The sequence below is a fragment of the Anastrepha ludens genome, chromosome 4 (assembly GCF_028408465.1).
Source record: "Anastrepha ludens isolate Willacy chromosome 4, idAnaLude1.1, whole genome shotgun sequence".
NCBI classification, from domain to species: domain Eukaryota; kingdom Metazoa; phylum Arthropoda; class Insecta; order Diptera; family Tephritidae; genus Anastrepha; species Anastrepha ludens.
This window is the reverse complement of record NC_071500.1, coordinates 67,834,495-67,859,375: the sequence shown is the minus strand read 5'-3', so window position 1 is coordinate 67,859,375 and position 24,881 is coordinate 67,834,495. Positions and strand designations below refer to the sequence as shown.

General features: G+C 36.3%; 1 protein-coding gene across 1 annotated transcript in view; it reads left to right on the top strand.

Moving 5' to 3' along the window:
* The window catches only part of LOC128859674 (uncharacterized), a 79,712-nt gene that overhangs the window by 42,330 nt on the left and 12,501 nt on the right, over positions 1-24,881 (top strand). The window contains exons 3-4 of the mRNA XM_054096673.1: positions 1,167-1,559; positions 7,676-7,813. Coding sequence (XP_053952648.1) covers positions 1,340-1,559; positions 7,676-7,813 — 358 coding nt within the window. The 5' untranslated portion in view covers positions 1,167-1,339. The remainder of the gene's footprint in view (positions 1-1,166; positions 1,560-7,675; positions 7,814-24,881) is intronic.

Genomic DNA, 24,881 nt, shown 5'->3' with positions numbered 1-24,881 from the left:
GATGTGCTTGCACTTGTATATAATATCGAATGTGCGGTAATTGAAAAATCTTTCGTAAATCAAGATTAAATTTATAGTTTTGTTTATTTGTTTTATTGAAGTGAGCTCCAAAAAGAATAAACTCAGTAAACTGAAAATCGAACTTAGATTAGGTGAGGTTAGAGTGCTAACCTCAATCTGCCGACTCATTTATCGATTACCTTCAGTTTAAGTTCATTAGATATCTCGAAATCTATGAATCGGTGGTCCTTAATTCCATTAAGACTACTCGTATAAATAAATATATTCTAATTGAGTGACCAAAATATTTGTAAGGCAAAGTATAAGCAGTTTAGTCAGGTTTTCATATACGCTGGGGCCCAATCGAGATATATATTGTTTTCATTTTACAAGTAGGCGAAAAATCTTTGGAAGTTTTAGATATCTTCCATAAATAAATTTTTACTCAATACTTCGATATCAGCGCTATTTAAACAGTAGTTTTTTTGTGCAGCTATTTTTTGCAGTTTTTTTATTGGCGCCTATATCCTCATTTGGTGTTTAGCCCATCTGACGCTGAGATAGAGGTCAATACAACCTTATGCCTAGTCAGAACTGCTGACAGTTTTTGTCGAAAGTTTTTTTGGCAAAAGTTCATTCAAAAGCTTACTATTGTCAGCCGAGGGGACGACTGTTGTTAGAAAAAACATGTTCTATCATTAGGTGCTTAAAACCCACACTTGGTTTCGAACCTAGAGCAACTAAATGGTATACGCTCACAAACCCATTGGGTAAAATACGTCACCCCAATTTCAAAAAAGGGCACTGAATTTCTTCCTGCAATAGTTCAAGGAAGGATCCCCACGCTTTTCATTTTTTTCACTTAAATTTTAAGATTCCTTGAATTGTGTTTTACAATTCTTGTACACAAATATAACGTTGGCATATGACGGACAAAAAAAAGAAACAAATAACAGTGTGTGCGTCGGAGCACAAGCTAAATGGAACAATTCTCAAATATTCCAATTAAACTTACATATGTTACTGATAGATCTACTTTTAGCGGGCACTGGCAGTCCAACTTTCTTTTGAACTCCAATAATACTCGTATTTCACACAAGACCCAATTTAAAAACTGCTCGTAATCAAATAAAATTGTTTTTTTTTCTTTTCTTCTCTGTTTGCAGGTAAAACAAAAACAAGTTTTATAGCACAGTCGCAGCAGCAGCAATAAGAGCAAATAAGGCGCAAATCATTACCGCCGTACATCCTCTCTTACACATTCATCACCCAGCACAGTGCACTCACATCCACACACATACTTGCACCAAAGCACCGTCGGAGTACTTCGCTGATCAGGATGAGACGTTGTCATTTAATTGCGCTGTCGATTGGCGTGTGTGTGGCAGCATTGGCGCTGTTACCCGCCACCGTTTGCGCCACCACAGAAGTACAGGAGACGCCACTGGCGTTGCCCGTCGCCGATCAAACACAACCGACCACGGCAACACAGGGTGAAATTTGGGAAGAAGATGATCACGAGATTTTGATACGGAACGAACGCGGCACAAAGAGCGATGGTGAGTTGATATTGGCAAATCAAAGTGAAATTATTATAAAAATATTCTAGTAAATACCCGGCATGCGCTGCTCTGCCGTTAAGACAATGTTTTTACGAAAGAGTATTAGGCAACCCAGTAACTATTTAAAAGATAGGGAATTGGAGAGTATTCCATTTTCATCGTTACCTTGCCTATTTATGGAGTTTAACACACAGCGAGCATACATACAGCTATTTTTTACAATGTTTTTTGTTTTTAAAATTTAACACAGTGGTAGTAAATATTGAACATTTTATAGTAAAAAAACTGTAACCCAATCGGCTAAGTCATGTTCGGTATGTTGTAGTCAAAACATGAAATTTTTGATTTTTTAACACCTTTTGGCTTATAAACAACCGCCTTTTCTTAATAAACTTATGTCAAAAAGAGCCTTTAAAAAGATGTACGTTCTTTCAAAAAATATCGCAAAGTTTGAGCGTGATCTATCAATTAGCTTGTTTCTGGCGATTTTCACTAAGGATAAAAACATAGAAGAAAGAATTTGTCCCACATTTTGTGTTTTGAACGGAATTTCGTGTGCAGTAAGCCTATGGTGAATGTGCTTTATCGAAAACACGGATCTACGAGTGGTATTACACCTTTGCAGAGGGCCGATAAGTAGTGGAATATTTGCCCCGATCTGGTCGCCCTTCAACGCCTTCAACTTGTGGAAACGTCTTCAAAGTCAAGGAAATGGTGCTGGGAAACCATCATTTGAGTATGAGGGAGGTAGCTCGTTACCTTAGCGTGTCTCACGAATCAATTCGCAACATTTTACACTATCAATTGGGTATGAGACGCCAGGCTTTTCGACTCGTTCCAAGATATTTGAATTTCATTAAAATAATTCTTTGGAAAAAGGTGGCTCAAGACATGCTTGAGCAAGTGAATTCGGACTCAACGCTTATCCAGCGCATCATAACAGGTGATGAGACGTGGACATATAATTTTGACATGCAAACCAGTCAACATACAACCAGGCGGCTGAATGGCGCTATCCACATAAACCGAAACCCAATGAACCATATCAAATTCGGTCAAAAGTGAAAGTCATGCAACTCGTTTTCTTTGATTATCATAGTGTTGTGCACTCGGAATTCGTTCCAAATGGTTCTACGGTAAATGAAGAATATTATTTGGAGGTTGTGCGACGTTTGAGAGAGAAAAACTGGAGAAATATCATCGAACAACTACCGTATTCACCGGATTTAGCCCCCTGTGACTTTTTCCTTTTCCCAATACTTAAATTACCACACCGCGGACGCCGCTTTAAGTCGTTAGAGGCCATAAAGGAGAATTCGCTGAAGAAGCTGAAGAAGATCTCTTCAAACGCGTTTGAAAGGTGTTTTGATGACTGGAATAACCGTTGGCATGGCTATGTGTATTGCTTCGATTAGAGCCTATTTGGAAGGCGACAAAATAAATTTCGATGATTACACAATTAGTTTGCGTTTTATTGGACACTTCCCGGTTATCTTTTTACAGAATGTAAAATTCAAAACACACAAAACTCCAAATAAATGCGTAAACATATTGTTCAGCAATTTTTGAGGCAAATATTACAAAAATAATCATTTAATCCTTAAAAATTTAAGAACAGGTAAGGTAGTGCAAATTTCGATCCGGACAACATTTTATATACTCAAGCAGCTTTAAGTAAAATTTAGCTCCAAAGTAAAGTTTAGATCGAAACGGAAGAGAATGTTGCAAAATAGAGATGCCATCGAATTTAAAAGGCCGCCACCTTTATTCACGAAATTAATAGCAAAGAAAGAACTATATATAAAAGTAGATTACGAGAAGCTTCTATTCTTCTTCTTGATTTGCGCCATAATCACGCGCTAGTCGTTTCCTTCTCGGACTAACCGGCGTCAGTTGGACATACCAATTGCAGCCAAGTCCTCCACTACCTGATCTCTCCAACGCCTTCCTCTTTTTCTACTACCACCAGCTGGTACCGCATCGAATACTTTCAGAGCCGAGCGTTTGTATCTGGACCTTTATTCACTGCACTATATCTATGGCGCCGTAAAGCTCGTATATCTCATTGTTCCATCGCCAGCGATATTCGCCGTTGGCAATGCGCAAAGGTCAAAAGATCTTCCATGAAATCTTTCTCTTGAACACTTGAATCATCAGATATTGTCATCGTCCAAGCTTCTGTGCCGTACAATAGGATGGGCATAATGAGAGCTTCATAAAGTGTAAGGTTTGTTCGTCGAGCGAGATATCATCAGCCTACGCTAGCAATTGTACTCTCTAATAAAAAATTGTGCCTGAGCGATTAAGTTCTGCAGCTCGCGCGATCTTTTCCAGCATCAAAAGAAGTCACACGACAGCGAGTCACCCTGTCTGGATTGCTCAATCTCTCAAGGGAGAACATCTCGAAGGTCGTGGACTGTGTTACCGGTCATTGGCTGTTAGGTAAGCACTCTTCAAGGCTAGGAGTATTATCTAATTAATATTGCAAAAGTTGTAGAGACGAGGAAGGAACAGCAGCATATTTCCTTTGTAAATGTTCAGCATTCGTTAGGAGGGGAGCAAGGTTGTTAGGAAAACACTACTTTTACTCTCTAACGGAACTAGCCGATGTTGAAATCAAGCCTATCCCACGCCTTATAAGAGCGTCTAAATGGTTTCATGATGAATAAACACTGAGTTTCCCGTATTACACAACAAACCTCCATGGTCTGAGTGAGTTGGCTAGTCTAAGTCGACTGCCACAAAGGCCTAAACTAAACTCAGCCTAAATATAAGGTATATTATGTAAAGTGTAGCTCGTGGCATGAAATAAAAAAGGGCAGTATCGGCTGAGCTGTCGCAACTACCAGCAGTGACTATTTCCTTTATAAATTGATTTAAAGGTAGGTAGAGACATCTTGATATTCATGAATGATATTTGGAAAACCAGTAAAAGCACCAATACCGCTTTCGAGTATAAATATTCAGTATCACTTGTTCATCTGAAAGTTTTTAGTAAAAAGGAACTATCTTTCAACTCTATGCAATATTCAAACATTTTCATTCACAATTTAATGGCAAACTTTAAAATGCCATTAGTATTTGTTGCATCAATAATAGATGGGCATAAATATTACAGGCGTGTATGCCAGTTTTTTTGGTTTTACTTTCACTATTTTAGATAATAAATTACATATTGCGCACTGCTGCAGCAAACATGAAATTCATTTTAAATGAGTTTTTGTTTTTTCATTCGTCTTTCGGAGAGAATGATGATAGAAATGACTTTGCAGATAATGAGACGCCTGTCGACTCTTGTTGGTAGTCGTGCATACTAAAACCAATAGCTGGTGGAGCTGTAGTGTGATTAATCAATATTCCATTAACATTCCCTGGATTTCTTGCTTGATTTTAGTATGTGGGGGAAGCTGTAATTTGAATTTTATTTAGCGCGTTTATTTTAATGGCTGTCCGTTGCTATTTTAATTACAAATTAATTTAATTAGTCTTCACCCAAAGCAATTTACATTTCGCAGCATACGTGTTTGAATTGGTCCATCTCAATGTTTTTTTGTTTATATTGAATTAAAGAGCTTAAATTTGCAACACTACTTTTCCATTAAATAGTTACAGTATTCGTTTTTTTAATTTCACTAATTAGCTTTGTCGAAAATATGCCCTATATTTTACTGCCTGTGAATACGTTATAAGCAGTGGGGGTGAGACGCGTAGTATTCATGTGACTCGTCGTGACATGCTTTTTATCGCGTGAACGTGAGTCGCTTTGAGAGAAAATCACGTTAGCTCCGTGATAATGTGAACTGACATTTTTTCGGCCGCGATTTTTCTGTCAACCACAAACATATGTACATACATTCTGCATATGTACTTATGTATTTTAAGGAAATATATGAGTTCGTTTTCAAGTATTCAAAACTACAACAACAAAATATTGGATTTGGAATATGAAATTTGTGGATGCTGATGCTCCTTCCACCTCGAAAAGTGCAAACAATTTTGCAACTTTCGCCGAACTCAAAGCTATTCTACAATGAATGTATCTATGGAATGGTTTGTGGGAGGTATTAACGCGCGCAAGTGTAGAATCATAAAGTAACCATGCCAATGATGTTTAAGCATTGTATTGGCCTGGAGAATAAGTTCATAGCGTTTTCATATTTTCTTTTATTTTACAACGATTTGTTTGTTGCTTGGCAAAGGGTAAGTATTCATTCGGCCTCGGTTGTCTAGCGTAAGTGCACTAGCCTGCCATCCCAGAGGTTGTGGGTTCGTATTCCACGTAAAGCACGGCCCTCACACTTTGGCAAAACTTACCTACTTTCCCTGTTTCTAAAAAAACAAATTCTCGCAGTAAGAAGGCGTTGTTCGTAAGCAACGACAGGTGAGCATTCCCACTACTTAGGACTGGTAGCAGCAGGCTGATCACTTACCCTGCCAGAAATCAAAACAGATTAACGAAACCAATGCAAGATTGAGTCTTGTCGAGGCTCTATGTTCGCGAGAGGAGTGACAAGGAAAAAAACAGGATTCATTCGACAAAACCCTTTCTGCTCTAGAAAACTATGTTAATGGTATTTTTGAGTTAGTTAATTTTTTATTAGATTTGAGGCTTACAAATGGAATTCCCATAAGGCCAAAATCTTCTTTGCTTTTCATAGAGGTCAAAGAGGTGCCGAAGCAGCCCGGGACATTTGCGACGTGTATGGAGAAGGTGTCATAGGCGAGTATACAGTACGGAAATGGTTTGCAAAGTTCAAAAATGGTGTGTTTGACGTCGATGACACGTCCCGCAGCAGAAGGCCTTCTGAATTCGAAGATGAACGTCTCAAATCACTTGAAGGAGAAGGATAACCAAACTAATCCTGAGTTGGTTGAAAAAATTAACTGCGATCATAAAACAATTCTCAACCACCTTCGTTCAATGGGATTTACCGAAAAATTGGCAGCCCGAGCAACACGCGGTAATAAACGGCGTTTTTTGTACTGAATCGCCACCGGAGATGGGAAATGGTGCCGATACATCAATATGAAGCAAAGAAAGGAGTGGATGGCTCCAGCATATGCGCCAAATCCGAGAGTCAAGACGGATCTTCATCCGAATAAGATGATGATATGTGTTTGAAGGGACTTTGGTGCGCTGGGAAATGCATGAAAAGAATGCCACAGTTAACAAGAAGCTCTATGTTGCCCAGCTACACCACTTTAATAAGGCTATTCGACTGAAAAGACCTGATCGACATGCTGAAACCATACTCCGTCTGACAACGCCTGCCAAGAGCTCGAATGGGAGATCCTTCAGCCTCCATCGTATTATCCAGACCTTGCACCGCCCGATTACCACATTTTCCGTTCCCTATCAAACCATATAAACGGCGTTACCTTCAATAACAAAAAGGCTCAGCAACTTCTTTGATACCAGACTAGGCGATTTTTAGCGGAACGGCATCAACAAATTGGTCGAGAGGTGGGAAGCCTTTGTAAACGGCAGCGGTGAATATATAATTGATTAAGTTATTAATATAATTATGGTTTTGTTCAAATAAAATTTTTGCGTAAAAACGCTACGAACTTATTTCCCAACTTAAAATTTAGTAAAAAAGTTATTTTGAGTTATGGATTTTATTATGAAGTTTGTATACTGCAGCTGTCTAGTTTATAAGTGTCAAATATGAAGGGCGTGCAAAAACTATTAGTCCTCCGATAGGTTTATTAATTTTCCACCACCTTTATTTTGTGTTTTGTTTAAGTTTTTAATTAAAAACATGCTTTTTTCGAAAAAATAGGTGGCAAATTTGCATAAAAAATATTAAAACTGTTAAAAATACCTTGCTTTTGTTACCTGTGTTGTGATATTTTTTTATATTTTATAAGTAATTTAAAAAGGGGGCAACGAATTATCTCAGTAAATCTCAGGAGAAATTAGCTACAAGCTAGTCTCAAGAGTTTAATGTATAATATTTATAAACAAGAACTGCTAGTTTAAAGTATTATTTTTTCAATCGCATCCCTCTGAATAAAAAACACTTTTGCCGTTTTGTCGCTCGCTTGCTGCACCATTTAATAACTCTCACTTGCTTGCATATTTAAACACACAAATTTGTTATCAATTTTAGGTCTCTCCTGCCGTTATGGAAAAAATCCATGGACTGAATGTGACCAGAAAACCAATACACGCTCACGAACGTTGACATTGAAAAAAGGCGATCCGGCATGCGATCAAACGCGAACCATACAAAAGAAATGCAAAAAAGGTGAGCATAAAAGCCAAGAAGAAAGTGGAAACGAAGTACGAAAATTTCCTCCAATTTTATTTTATCATTTTAAAATTTATCAAATGTATGCTATAACTTTTAGCAAATGGCCTTTTCCACTTAGCACCGCATTCGCGCAAATGCGATAAGCAACACCAAGCACACACATATACTCGGAAATTATCCGTGGGCCGCAGCGTAATTGTTAACATTACTGCTGGTGTTGGCGCCGTAACGCCATTACCATTAACTTCTCAACAATCTGCACAGCCATCATCAAGCTTCATGACCATTGCCAGCATTGCGCCAAGCTGATGCGTAATTACTTTTTATTATTTTTCCGTGCGCGGGTGATGGGCATTGCACCCAATCTGATGATTGGGTGTGGGCAATGCAGTGGACAGCCATACAGGCCTATAATCAAATGGATCTGACGAAATAAAATAAAAGTGTCTAGCTATTAAAGAGCTGGTGGGGTGTGAAAATTGAACAAGTCAAAATGTGCCCTGAAAATGGCAATGCCACAGCTGGGTCCGGTAAATCGTATTTGATCTGAATGGAAAATTGTGCTGGCATTAAACATTAATTCAGATTACTTAGTAACTGTTAAGTAAACAACAGTAAGGGGCAGAATGTTATGGCAACGTGGAACCAAGTATTCTGAGTACCGAGTATCTCTGGAGATGCAAATAATGTTGGTGGTCGCTTCAGTTGAGTGGCTGCTGAAATTTCATTTCGCTGAGTTGAAAACGGCAGTACGACCCTACGGCAACCAAATTATAGAAAGAGTTTTTCCTAATAGATGCCACCCTTCGGCAAGTAAAGCCAACCTCCCAGTAGTTTTCTGACATGAAAAACACCTGCCATTCAAAATCGACACACTTCTTACACTTCACATTACTACTCTTTCACAACCGCCATGAGTCTATTTAAGCAATGCAGAGCTCTTTTGAACAGTGTATGCAACCAGCTCTCGGTAGACTGAATTTAAATTTCTAGTTATCAAAGGATCCACGATAGCGTGCTCGCCGATACCAAAGAAGATTTCTCGATTACTTTGTGCGAAGATGATTGAATTCTGGATTCACTAAGATCGATAAACAGAAACATACACCTTCAACATTTTCAGAACTCGCAGCACTACCCAACTTATATTACCAAAATTCATTTTTAAGAAAACAACCAATCTGCTAACAAAACCTAAACTTAATTTTGCGAGCCTGGTCGCTGAACATTGATCTATAGTATTGACCCCCCCACACCTGAATGATCGGTAAAGCATTTAATGACTACTGCGGTAGCTGCAGGGATAAACTTTTTTTGCATATCTTCTGTGTAGAAAGATAGATACTGTATAGAAACAAAGAGCCATTCTAGCAATGTTTGAGTAGAATTCATTATAGGATTTGTCCGGCCACAGCCTGCATAGAAGTTCCAAGTTTATTGACTGTGTTGTTAGTTTACAGTCATCCGCCTGGATGAGGTTGGGTTTTTTCACCAACATCTTTACATTAGCCTAGCTCATTATGTTACTTATCGCCTCCATACATCCATTTTATCATTCACTTATGCATACAAAATTATTAGCCATTCGAACGCGGCATAGAACTGTAGGAATTTCGAATTGTATATGCAGCCTACCTAACATCCCACCTCTCAACAATAAAGTACAAGCTTGTCCATTATTATTGTATTATTCTATAAATAATTGCAATGGACAATTAGGAGGCTGCCACGAACCAGAAAAATCAGAAATTTTGAAAAACTTAAGAAACTCATAGAACACTAGGGCATTTCCGCCAAACTCTTTATATGCTGAATGCCCTACAACGTATCAGAAATCCACGATACGGACGTTAAGTCATAGCAGCTGAAAAGTGACTCCATTTAAACGGTTTTGCAATCGTTAAAGCATTTATGACGATACAATCGGATATTAAGGCCAAATTGCAATCAACCGGTCGCTTCGTTTTATTTCACTTAGAGGCGATAACATAATGCAACAAATTACTGCAAGATTTCCTCTTGTTCATGCGGACATTCATATTAGACTTTTTCCCCATGGTTGAATTGCAATTTTGTGAATTTTTTTGCAGCCTGAAAATTTTTCGCTGACATGCGAAAATCCACTTATCTATTATATACAGGGTATTTCAAGTTTGAGTTTCTTTTTATAAAGTGTGATTTTTTCGCAGTTGTCTAAGTTCAATGGCATCTCTTTAGACAGATGTCTAACAGAAAACCGTGTAAAAATAATTGAATCCCGCAACGAAAGAGGTGGATCTTCGAAAACTACATTTCGCAATTTTCAATCGTTCAAGTTGTGGAGCAGAATCCGAAATAAACAAGGCATGAGTACCAGGTACTCATGAAATTTGATGTGCAACGACTGGGCACAGCGTTAGATGATTCAGTTAGAAATTAAAAACTTAATTGTTAAGAAATATTTAGTTAATGTCCTGGCACAAAATAAATTCGAAAATCAAATTAGCTGCCTACTGTCCTCACAAGAATGATAGATGACAAGTGTTTGGCAACCGTGTGAGTAATTCTGACTGTAGCAATAAAAATACAAGAAATAGAGCGACGTTTTAGGGGAATTCGCGCGTGAATAGCAATAAAAATTAAAATACAACAATAAAATTAATGCAAATGTCCACTTATCCCGATGAGCTGATTCAGTCAAATTCACTGAGAGCGGGATAGCGGTTCGCGGACGTCACCACCTCTGCATTATTTCGGCTGTGAGATTGAGATAAAATTAGGCACAAAGTAATGTATTTATTATTCCGAGCTTTGTTAGTCTGTCCTTGTTAGTTTAAAAAATTTGCCAGCAAAAGGGAAATTGTGAATTCATGATGGCATTTAATCTTGTGGCGTAGGTGCAAAATCTTGCAGGGAAAAGCAAAAAAAACAACAATTGATTTAGCATAAATTTAAAATGCCTATAATGATCGAATTATCAACAGATTTAAGTAACTGTAATTTTTTTTGAATTATCTAATTAATTACAATATTTTAAATAAGGTACCCGCCAAAAAGGAGTTATTCATGGTCGGAGAACCGTGATACCGTTATTTTAGCTGTGATAAAATTGCCCGAAAAATTTGTCACCCAATCATGGCAATAAGCTCCAATTCAAACTTTTAAGTTTCTACAAATTTTGTGTTGACGGAGAAATCCTTCAAAATGCGCATAAATTTCTTTGCTAGATAATTTTTTCTGGACTTTTCCACGAGCAAACATAGTATTAATTCACTTTACCGATGTTTGTTTTTAATTTAGCTTATTAGCGGCCCCTAGTAGCATAAAGCAGGAATGCAAAAATTTCCACCTAGATGGTTTTACTGGAATACGATTTTTTCATTTGTACTACTTTTACAACTGATATGAACTCGCCTCTGCAAAAAGCTCCTTTAGCTCAGACCGAGAGCTAACATTTTCACAAAAGCTTGTTTTTCGTAATGTTAACCTAAAATTTTTGTATTATTTTGTATTGTTTTTATTTACTTTTTTTTATTTACTCGCGAAGTTAACGCTTTGAAAATTACTATTGAATTCCCCTGAAGAAAATTCTTTCTGTCAATTTGGTGTAAAATGTTTACAAATAATTATTTTTTAATCTTCTCTTCTAATATACCTTCGTAAATGTTCCCTGTGCTTTGTTAAAGAATTTTCTTAAATACAAAAAAAGGCTCCCTAAAATTAAAAAAAAATTTACAAACTTAGAAACAAAACAAAAATGTTTATCCCGTTTTCCCAATTTTCAACATTGTTTACACATCATAAAGTTAATCGAGAAATTTGAGAAAATAAATCAAATCAAAAGGTTACATACTAAGTAAAGTTGCCAAGATCGACTTCCAATTATTTAGGCATAATCGAAAGAGTACCGAAACAATTGGGGGATATTTGGAAAATATTATTTGTCATTGCATTTCATTTAACATTTGCAGACGCTCTACATACATACGCCAATAAGCAGATAATGAACTCCCATTCAGAAAATAGTGTTTATTTTGATTTTAAAAGAGACACTTGTACCTGCAAGAACCTATGTTTTTACAACTTACTTTATTAACATTTATACTTCTACATATGAGTGTATTTGTGAGCACATCATTGCACTGGCAACTGCCAATTTCGCTGATGCCACACATTTAGTACGCCCTGTTGCGCATTTTCACATGTCATTGCTTACATGCCACAGATACAAGTAGAATTCCCGATATTCTTCAGTTCACATTTGCTATTCTGTGACTTGCCATTATTGGCTTCACAGATTGTGCAACATATCCTTCTTCGATTACGTACGTACTCGCTGGCACATGCAGTTACGCAGTCTCTGGGCTTGTGAGCTTTTAAAGTTTCTTTTTACCGTTGTTATTCATTTTGTTGATAATGGTGCATTTCTTCTTCATATATTTCTCTATTTAATATATTTTTGCTTCTTTATTTTTGTCATTATATCCATTGCATTGTTCAACTCACGCGAATCCATTCAGCTCTTTTTTCGATCATACTTTTTGGGTTTCCTGCCAACGTTCGTGCTTTTCTCCACTGCCACTCTTTCATTTCCTTTAACAATTGTATCCTTCTGTAGTTTCATTTTGTGCCATGCAACGCTGTGCTAACGAACTTTCACGCTTTGTTAGTTTGCTGGCATACTTTAAGGCGCATTGGAGGGTTTTTTTCTTATGACTGCTTATTTGTTTGTATGTTGTTAAAAAAGAAATTGTTGGAATAGCAAAATGCTCAATCTTGAAAGACGTAGTTGGAAAGAAATCTCGCAGAGAAAACTGCTGATGTCAACTATTCGTTATGCAATACATAATAACTTTGTTTGAAAGGAAACAAATTACTTTAAAACTTTTATATAACTCTTTACTTAAACTGAAAAATGTTAGATTTATAGGATCTTAATATTTTTTTAAGCATCTGGATAAATGGCAATGGATGTGAATATCACCGCATACCATTCATTCGGCATACCAACGGTGTGTATTAAAAAACTTTGTTTTCTGATTGACAGCTGAATTGCCGACTATCTAATAACAAAATGTGTTTTACATATGTACTACGTCTGCAAACCTAAAAATTCAACTGAAGCCATCTTTGAGTGAAATTCGCAATTACTTAGTTGACAACCCAATATTTATTCAATTATTATACTAGTATAATTATATTTCCATATAATTAAAATTTAATTAAATTACGAAAGGCACTAATGGCTAAGACTATCGGCCTGCCTCTATAAAAGTTTTGCTTAATGTTGTCATTTGTCCACTTATGTGCTCACTTCAAATTTTGAAAAGATATGAGAAAAATCGTGAACTTCGCGTCACACACATGCAACCGATTGCAAAACCCGATGAGAAAATCGTGAAGTTCGCCACTCACACGCAACCGATTGCAAGTTGCCAAAAATGTTTGTCAATTTCCGATCGACTTGCCACACACGCATGAATCGGTTGAAATTTTAACCGATTGTTTGGGTTTGTTTTCCGTCTGTGCACAGCTTAAAAAGCTGAGACATTTTTTTTTGTATATAATCGAAATTTTAAAAACATTTTATCCATTTTCTTGCCGATAACCGAACAGTGTAATTATTGCAAAATGCATAGGCAAAAATTCGTAGTTAGCATGTTGACAATTATCATATCAAGAAATATGGTATACAGAAGGTAAAAAACATTTCAAAATAAACTGCAATACTCAGCACACACAACAGCACGCACAACAGCATCACACATATTGCTTCTACAAATGGATGTATGTAAGTTAACAAGATCCTTTGCCTCTCAAAGCGTAAACCAATTTCTATTATGTAATCATACCGTTGGTTGAACTCATGTGAAGAAATGCAATCGGATCAATAGAACAAACACCAATTTCTGCAACTGGGTAAACAACAGCTCAATAGAAATTGCAATTAAAATGCAATTCAATGTGCTTTGATAAAACTCCTAGATCCAAATTGAATCCATGATTAAGGTAAACAAATTGTAAGCTATAAATAAGATATTTTTGTAATAAAGACTTGTTTCATGCTAGTCTTGTAAGAAGGCGTTCGAGTTTTATATTTTTAAAAATATTCACTGTGTTCACATGAAGTTAATTTGTGCATATGAGCATACATACTTATGTATATAGAGTTTTCCTATATAGTGGCACAAAATTTTTGTAAGAAATGCAAGTGAAATATTTTTATTTTTCTATTTGGTATTCCAATAGGATTTTAAAAATAGTAATACTAATTTACAAATTCATTACCTCCTTGTTATAAAAAATTATCACGCAGCTGTTGCGAAATTGATGTGAAAAACGAAGTCGGGCACCTGGCATTATTGCGATTGTTTGGCACTTTAAAACGGGGATTTCCATAATTAATTTGCTATTGGTGGAACAGTGCAAGAAAATAAGCAAACGTAATAAATTAAAATAAAAGTTTAGTCGTGTTTTGTTGAATAAAAGTCCAAATTATAAATATGGGTAGACTGAAATCCGTGGAAAAGAAGAAGAAATCGGGACGACCAAAACTGTTTGCGAACACAGATGAACGGGGGATAGTGCAACAAATTAAGCCGAAATTTGAGCGCTCCTAAGCTCGCCCAACACCTTAATATTAACTGCAATCTAGAAAGTATACAAATAGTGATGCAAAAGAATAATTATAATGGAAGAGTTGTATGAAAAAAAACGTTTCATCAACGAGAGTAACCGACACAAGAGAATAAAATTCGCAAAGCGTCATGGGGATAAGGATTTCGAGTGCTGGAAGCACGTTTTAGTTGCAGATGAGAGCAAGATTAACATATTGAAGTGAGATGGACAATCATATCTGTAGAGAAGACCAAATCAAGAGTTGCTGGAAAAAAACTTACGTCCGATAGTTAAACATGGGGGTGGCTCAGTAATGGTATTGGGTTGTATGTCCGCTGCTGGTACTGGAAATTTGTGCTTCATTAACGGAAATATGGACCACAAACAATACCTAACAATTATGAAAGAAAATTTGGTCGAAAGTGCTGAAAAGATGGGAATTAAGGACTATTTTCAATACTATCAAGACAACGATCCCAAGCATAAGATACTTGCTGCCATCTATGGCAACGGTACAACTGCCTAAAGTACTTGAAACACCTTCACAGTCTCCAGATATCAATGTAATTAGACATCTGTGCGCTTATTTTGAAAACCAACCGAAAAAGCATGTTATGAGATACAAGAAAGACCTAGAAGATTTTTTTTTGGGCTGTCTAAGGCCATGAGCGCGGCTTGGCTGTCGCTGCAAACACATATAGATCTGCTAGTAATGAAGAGTGGGGGAAAATACATCATTTAACAAGCAAGAAGCTGGTCGAATCCATGCCAGTAAAACTGAATGATATAATAAAAAGTAAGGGCTTGCCGACTAAATATTAATTAATATATATTGTTTTTTTTTTTTCTTAATCAAGAAGTTTTTATGATTTTATGTACGAATGAGTTGAAGTTGGTTTATATTTTGTGTAGTTTTGTAAAATACGCTTGAAGAACGAAAACAAATGCAACCTATAAACGCATTAGATTTGCATTTAAATATATATTTGTTGCTTTAAATCCATATCACTTGGGTGTCCGAGTTCTTTATTCAGCCACTGTAAGTAAGCAGGTTTTCCTTTTAAGCAAAGAACTCAATTTTTTTAAAGGTTTAGCAGAAAAATACTTTAAAAGGCATTAACAGTCACATTCATCTTATTTTCATTTCATATTACTCCATTCATGCAATTCTCTACTCATTAAGTCAACGTGTTTCCATAATTACTTTCAGCTACATGTTCGACTCGGCGTAAATTTTGATAAGGTAAAAAAATAAAATAAATAAATAATTGGCGCGTACACTTCAATTAGGTGTGTGGCCGAGCTCCTCCTCCTATTTGTGGTTTGCGGCTTGATATTGTTCCGCAAATGGAAGAACGTTCAGTTTTAAGCCGACTCCGAATCGCAAATGGTTTTTATGAGAAGCCTTTTCATGGCATACATAAATACACACCCAGGTTTGCCATTGCTTTTTTCTATTATTTGATGTGCAAGTATGGAGATTCGAACATACGCACTCACGAATGGTAGTCACACACCAGCCCATTCAGCTATGGCGGCCGAATATATAGGTATAGATAAACAACAGAAAAATGAAATGATATTCGTACTCGTATGACCACTACATTGGAAGAATCGATGCAGCGCTTTACTTGTATGCTCGTACATACATAAGTAATATATTTCCTGTTCGTTATTATAATTTTTGCCTTTTACAACTACAAAAATTAACAACCGAAATCCGCGCGGTTGAACAGTAATTTGTGCGCCTGGAACAAAAAATTTATATTTCACAACAATGGAAAATTTAACAGCCATGAAAAACGGTTTTGTGAAAGCAGCCACATCGTTTATAAGTATTGTCCGCATAAACTGCATGTATAATTTTTTGCACACGCCGTGCAGGAAAAATCAAACATTAGTACCGAACTGGAACGTTTCTAGTGTAGTTTTAATCGTGACTCACTCTTTTGTGTTCTGTTTCTTTTCCCTTTAAGCAGTTAAGTGAACGTTATACTGTGATTTCATAGCATCCCGTAGCACAATGCCACCTCGAATGAATCCAGAGAAACAGCGAAACGCGGTAACCCGAGATGAGGTTTCGAATTAATTCCGTTTTTGTTTTTTTTTTATTCCTCGTCTTTAAAACGGAACCAATTCGAGATTCTTGTGTTTAAAACACTTGTCCCAGAAGTATTTTTGGAAAAAGTTGATATCCAATATTTTGCTAAGTGCGAAATTTGCGCTATCATCCGCTTTAATATTTCTTTGGCTAAAAAATATCTTGCCCTGTTGCAAAATAAAATCGAGATTGCTTAACCCTCTTTTCATTATATCTCTTTTTCTGCCTACATATGTATATAATATTTCCTGTGGTTAGTTAGTTAGGTTAGTTAGTTAGGTTTACTTAACGTAAGAAATTTTATTTATCTCCATGAACGGCCTGCTTGTAGCGCCTTTGCTTCAACTAGCCGCATTCAGTGCACCAGTCTAAGGCTGATTATGCAATATATCCATGAGGGTTGCGTAATGTATGCCCAATACATTTTCGAATTTCGAAATGAACAAGAACCTGCTTCGTCGTACTCCAAAGATCAGTGTTGGAGATGGTGTTTGGACAGCGGTTGATGAATGCTTCAGAATGCTTTGTATGTTGCACATTGTCGTATTTCATTTCTTGCATCCATACAGAATGGCAGACTTCACGTTTGACTCAAAGGCCCTTCGTTTCGAGCACCCTATATACGAAGATTTCCAAACCTTCACATACCAAATAGAGCACGAGCTTTCGCTATTCGATTACGTAAGTCATGATGATGCTTCCGAGATAGCAGAAATCACCCACTTCTTCGATATTAATGTCGCGTATCTGGAAGAATCGCCGTTGAGTGGCGTTTGGGTACAACATCTGTTTTTTTGCAATGTTAATCCTGAAGTCAATTATTGTTCATCACTGAGTAAGTGGTAAGCTGAGCACACATGAATAATCAAGCTCGGCTTGCGAGTAGTGGGTCATATTGACAAAGAAGGAAGTAAAATTGCTAACAAATTTCCAATGAAGAGAGCATAAATTCGCTTGAAAGCTCCAGAGGCCTTCAATGGTTTTTGCAAAAGGGCATTATCCATCCAGGCAAAAGAAGAGGAAATGGCTCCCAGAGAACAGTACCTTAACAGTCCAAAGAGTGTCTGAGATTTTAAAATGTATAAATTAAACGAGCATATCTAATAAGTAGACTGAACTATGAGTTTATTTGTGTGAAATATGCATACTTTGTAGAGTCGAGAAGGAAACTTGAGAAATGCTATCATTGAATGTGATCACCCATTAATGATGGGCACAATAAATTCAGTGAAATAAAGTACGCATCTGAGTTTCAAGCTTCCATTCAAGAAGCAATGGACTTTGTTGTGGAAACGATGGAGAGGCAGATCTTCATGTGCCTGCAGTGACAGCAAAGCTGCGATCATGGCCTTATATAGCCCTCTAACCACTTCAAGGGCAGTTGAGTACTGTAAATCTAGGCTGAATTATGTCGGTAGACATAGTATCCGGGACAAGTGAATATCGCGGGTAACGAGACCTCTGACTCTTTAGCTGGGATGGGCTCTGAGGCTAACTTCTTTGCCCCGGAACCCGTTCTGCCACTCTCTGCTGCAGCCATCAAAATCACGGTGAGCGAACGGGTTACTTCGACCCACAAGAGCTTGTCAGGCCGAGAGAGGCTGCAGATGGACTGAACTGATGTTACCTGTCATTTCCGACCAACTGTCGCACATCCTCCTGTCATTAAGCAGAAGAGACTGTTGGCAGCTGGTTGAACTGATGACGGGCCACTTTCTATGGGTGAAGCACATCTCAAACAGCGTACTCCTACCAGCATGAGGAGAGGAGCATGAGACTGTTGACCACTTTCTGTGCGTCTGCCCGGCCTTCGCCCGAATCAGGCTTAGGGTCGTTGGCTGTGATGTGTCAAAAAACGACGATCTTGGCTCCTTAGTACCATAAGATCTTCTCAAATATCTTCGAAGGTCGGCTAGATTTAAAGTAAATTAAAAAGGGAACCCGAGTGCACTACAATGGACTTAATGTTGACTGAGTGCTGTACTTGCTAGTTTGTTGAGACAAAAAAATTAAAGAATGAAAAACAATTAATAAGACATTTAAATTCTCTTCGCTTAAAGAACATAAGAACAGATTAAGTATAGTATTTTGGTTTTATACGCATTGTTCATTGGTGGTTTTCTGAGATGTGCTTTAAAGCCCAATTGATAAAATACCCCCAAAACATTATCGAACACGTGTATGTTTTGTGACTGTCTTTATGAGCAGACTGAATTCTCGCAAAATTTTTTGCCTGTAAAACATAATCCTTGGTAACCTGCCCTATGATCTCCTGCCGTTTGTTGTTTTGCCGTATGTCGCATTTTTCTCCATAGAAATTACGAAACATTAGATAACTCACCACTTGATTGGCAATTTTTCAGTTAGAAAGCTTTGATTTATTTGCAGTTGGTGAGATGTTTCCATAAATCCATTGCCAGATGTTTTGTTTCACTGGTTCTCTTTTTTCCTGCATAGTATTTGAAATTACAAGTATACCTATACATATATTTTCTTTTATATGAGTGTTAGTATACACGGTTGTAGAGTTCGTTATGGCTTCAGCACTGCAGTTTCAGGATAACGAACTTAAAAAAATGATTGCAGTAAACGGAAATGATATACGAGTAATAGCACATACAAAAGGGAGAGAAGTAAAACAGCTACCGAATGAAATGCTTCAGGGCATCGCATACCTGTCACATTCGGACAAAAATTATAGAAATAAAAATTGTAGTCAAGGATGCTTTTTCAATCCGCGTATATATTTACATACAACTGCACGGATAGTTGGAACGTTACTTTAATAGTGGGTTTTCCTATAAAGAGGGGTCGAAACGTATAAAACAAGATGTATGTGCGGTCTCAGCGAAATTTATTTGAGCGACCCATGAATGATATTACGAGTGAGAGATGACATTCCGAAAAATTCTATTGGCTACTTAGCGAATTTCAATTTTCCATGACTGTGCTGCATGCAACTTACTGATTGAATTGAAGATCATTAAATGTGCTAATAAAGACTCAAACTTCCGGAAGGACTCACACTTTTCTAGCGACGATACGCTGTATTATGTACACTGCGTTACTTACCGAGAAGTTTGCGTATCCAACATGGATGTGCGTATATTGACAGCTGGTTACTTTAGTGAACCAATTTCTAACAACAATCGAATTATTTCGTTGCACCATTCACCGTATTCACCTGATTTTGCATCCTGCCGCTGTCACATTGGGCAGAGTTCATCACTCTGCATACAAAAATAAAAGTAGTACTGTTTTACTCTCGGAATTATAAAATTGATTATAAATATTTTAAGATGTCCGCTAAGATATTTTGGAAATATGTTAAGATACACGTGAGCTGGACCGATTTAAAAGTATATCCGAAAATCTACTTATTTTGCTTGTGTTGATAATCTTTTCAAACATTCTTATGTAAGCCTTTTAAGCTTAAACGCTTGCATCTTCTTAGGATACTTCCTGAAAAAAAAAAATAATTTTTAGAAGTTAATATTGTTTATAAAAAACCCGACTTTTGCAGGTACTTTTAAATCGGTTCAAAATATGATTGGGTTTTAAAGTATAATAAATTGTATAGGTAAGTATAATTCCAGTTGGCAAACCACGATTGTTTTTAGGGGGGCGCTCTAATATATAGGGTGTTGTTTTAGCTGCATGATAACTATCGATTCATAACTATGGGTTGACAGCTGAGAATATCAAACAGCATTAATGTTTCTATTTAATAGGGTTTGGCCAGTCTTCTTGAATTATTTAACGCCAGAATAACGCTTCTAATTTGTGGAAATTTACTTTGAAAAAAAAATTGTAGCGAAGTTTACAGAGAAGTGTTGAAGAAGACGGCGAAATGTTCACTTGTCGTCATTCTCAGCTTGCCTTTGGCCCTCGACTTTATGGACAATTTTATGTAAGGATTTTGGCTGATGTGCGTATAAAATACAACTCGGGCGAGAATGGGAGTTAAATGACCATCGTTTTGCGTCTCACTTTTGCTGATTGGGCTCGTTTAGATTTATTATTTAGATTTATTAGAAAAAGTAATCAGAATTTAGATCTATTAGAAAAATCAATCAGACTGATGCAACTCGTATGCTGAATATAATATTCAAAAAATAAATGCCATGAAATAATTAAATTAATTATAAAAAACGAATTATAATATTGTAAATTTTAATAAACAAATTAGTTCAAACAATATTTCGGTTTTCTATTATCATTTTAAGTTCTCAATCTATTAAAAAAACACCCTATGCATAGGGTAGCCAATCTAGCGCTTGAAATCTAAACTATCGGTTGTTTTGACTTTGACAGTTAATATAATATTTGTGACTTGCCAACAACTTAGCCAAGGGTTAGACATTTGCAAAACGGGTAGCTTTCTCCTTAAAAAATTTAGAAAATTTAAAATCGAATAATCAGACAAAAACAATGTTGCCAATTGAGCGCTTAGAAGCTGCAATTTGACTCCATTAGCCTATTTTTTGTAGAGTGCCATTGAAAATAAATATTTCACCAACCTTTCAGAGAAGATTCAAGAGTTGAAACAGGAAATTCAAGTTGACATTAGTAAGGTATTCCAAAATGCCGAAACTCGCGAAAATGTAGTATCCAATTCGGTTTCCATCTAAGGAAATCAATTGTATGATATTGTAAAGCATATTTTATGGTAAGGTTTGCACTTTTCCATAGAAAAAATGCATTCAAATATTGCATGGTCTTGTATCCGTCGACAAATTAAATTCCAAACTGTAGATGTATCACCCTGTTTTGCCAAACAGCGTTTGAATATGTAAGGAAAGTGCCATGAATCGATTGAATCGAAAGAATTCATTTCTAAAGAGGAAATAGATCGATCATTTTATACTTTAGAAATGATAAAAAATTTTCTGTTGAAGTGGCCGACGAATTTATTGATTAATAAAAAATATATACCCCAAAATTTTCACCGCTGATTTCTATTTAATATATAAAAACCGCTGTGTTTTGTGTTTTTAAATAGAATGTATGTATGTATCTTATATCAATTTAGTGCACACACCTTCAATCGAGGAACTGCACACAAATATATTTGTAAAATTGTTTCCATGAAAGTATGTGTGCCTTATCTCATTTGCTTGGATTCACATAATAGAACTGCATGAAGGATATTTTGCCAGCGGCAAAGCGATGCAGTGGCAACAGTAATTCATATAACTTTAGTAGACGCATGTATATGTGGCAGAAACGAGGGGACAAGCTGCCAAGTACCAATACAGCAAAGTGAATCAACTGACACATACGTTGTCCAATTGGCTGACCAGTGGCACGAAAGAGCAGACAGACCGCACAGACAAGCGGAAAGCCTGTCATACGTGCAGCCCACAATGGGTAGACTCATATGGTAACAGCAATAGCCACAAATGCATGAAATACCTACACAATAAGCGTGCCAATAACAATAAAACCAACAATATATGTATGCATGTATGTATGTATATCCGCTAAGTGTCATGGGACTGACTAACTGTTTTGCAAGCCCTACAGCGCACAGCCCTACGATTTCCATACACTTTATGTCTGGCTGTCTTAGCCATGGCACGCATATCAGCCACATTCACGCAAGGCTTTGCGGCAGGTCGTTCGCCCTGCAACCTGCTATACTCGTACATCGTTTGGGCCATTCGCTGTCACTGATAACGATGGTCGGCGACACAGATTGTAAAATGTAAATTGGCAGGATTTCGTTTAAATTTTATTGCCGAAACAGCCGGTATGTTGCGTTATGCGGAGGGAAAATTCAGATTGGAGAAGAGAGGTTCTCCTTGTATGTGCATATGTAATACAAATACCTACTCTATGCAGTGTTGCCGTTTTGATTCAATTGGATCTGAATGAAGTGTTTTTCATGGAACTTTTATTTATTTATTTCGAATTTTTATTTATTTATTTGTTTGTTTATTTATTTACTTGTTTATGTACTTATTCATTTGTTTATATATTTACTTATTTATTCATTTATTTATATTTTTTAATCATTTATTTATTAATCCTACTAACAAAAGTTTCTTAGGAAAATTTCCAACTATCAACTAAGATTTAATACCTAAAAAGTTGAGTATAGGTTCGGAGATTGGACTAAATTCAATTAAGGCTCGAAAAAGAGAAGCATTACGCGAGTACTCCAATTTTCAATTAATCGCATAGAAAGGAAAGGAGCTACGAAGATTACGCTGTGGTGCACACAGTTCGTCAAGGAAGTGTTTTGACAGCTACTTATCTAGTGAAATTCGTACATACTGCTTAAGGGGATCCTGTGCTCTACAGCTCATCTATTTCACGATTTTTTGTTTGCCATAACAAATTAAAAAAACGATATTTCAACATTTCGTGTTTATTACTACATCTTTTGAGTATACAAAAAAACTGTCTTTTATTTAAAAAACAGTATTTATTATTAAATAATATTATTAAAAATGCCGCTGAAGATGATTCTCTGGAAAAATCGGACCCGCACGGCGTAGGTAATTTCGAGACTACTACTCATCTGAAACTTAAAATTCAAGAAGATTCTTTATCAGAAAGAGTGTAGTTATGGTCGGAACTAATATAGATCGAAAAGATTAAAAATTTACAAAATGCCGCGCTTTTGAAAAAAAGTTCGTAAAATCGGATTTTTTCACTAGTATTTTAGTGTAAGAAACAGGAAAATATTTAAATAAAATTATGATTCTAGTTCCAATGATAGCTCCTCATCCCCGCTGTGCCAAAAAAAGTCATTTCGAGATAAATGAGTTTAAAGTTGGAGGTCCAGGAGCGTGTGGACCGCTCTCTACCTAGTTAATGGGCTGTAGAAGCTATAATATTGGGAATTTCCGAACAAAAATTTCACAGTATGTTCTTAAGACAAAACCAAAAACAGAAATTAGATTTGTTGAAACTTCTAGACCACCAAATCCGCTTAAGAAAGCATATATTTTTTCATGGTTTTCTTTCAATCTTTAATTTTATTAGCATAATACAAATATTTCATAAGCTGATAGTGGAATATACAGTTATTCCAATGAAGAATAACACTGGAATCAAAACCAAAACAAGATATGCTTGCATACATCAAACAAGCTGTCAAGTCTGTTTACATTTGCATTAAATAGCTTCCAGTTATATTTTTCCGAAAATGAAATATGAATCAGTGTTTTGTATGACTACCCCGAGCATCTATTGGACCTTGCAGTCTGTTTTTCATAGAACGAATCAATGCTAGAAGATCATAGTCCTGGGGTATCTTTTGTCATCCCTCTAAAATAACGTTCTTGACCTTTTGAGTGTTCTTTTTTTTCTTTTACAATTTCGCAATTATTTCTTTAAATATGCCCACAGTTTTTTAATTGGAGCTTTAAAGTAGTGTATCCAGAATTTTACTGCAATAACCATACGAGCTTTATGTGTGGCATCGTTGTCCTGGTAGAATTTAAACTGAGGTTTGTAGTCAATAACGAAGCCAAGCGTTGTGCACTATTTGTCAAATGGCATTTCAGAATATTCAAATATTGTCGCGCATCCATCTTATTCTCTCTAAACACCACCAGTGTCGCTATAATATTCCATCTTTCCAGTGTTCGTCGTTGTAATAAAGCATGATTTTAGTCTCATCGATCATTTTATGACTGACTGATGACTAACGCCTGGGTAACAATTCAATGAGATAACGATATATCAAATCTTCTTAGTCAAATCTTCTGAATTCAAAAAGTTTACCTACCATTACGAAGTACTGGTAAGTAATTTGAGAGGCTCTCCAAATTTAATAGGAACTTGTGGTTTTGGCTAAAGAAGTGCAAATGACTTTAATATCTTAGTATGTCAAAACATTTTCTTGACAAACTGTATGCTATATTGGAACGAATTCTTTCCAAAAAAGCAAGAAGCAGTCAATACTTATACGGTGAGTGTATTAAATAAAAAGTTGCATGAAAAACGCACATCATTAATTTTATACAAACTTCCCAACAGAGAATGAGAAATATCGCAAGACGTCGCCAAGATATTGTGAATTTCCGAGAAGGTTTTTTTCTCTTTAAATTTGTACGAACTTTTACCAAGAATATTGAAGTTGGACAACAAAATTAAAATTGTAGCAAATATCGAAAGGTTTTCAGGAGGACTTAATTTAATAAAAAGTGCTTTAAATGAACTTTTATTCTTGCGACTTCGGGTTACCACAAATTGGAGGAGGAGCTCGGCTAAAACACCAAATAAAAGGTGTAAACACAAAACTAAAAATATATGAATAAAAACTGTGTTGAGGTCTTAAGTAAGAACTCAAAATATCGTTTTAAATGAAGAATTAGAAGTATTATTGGAAATTGATCTTTTGGGAATTGA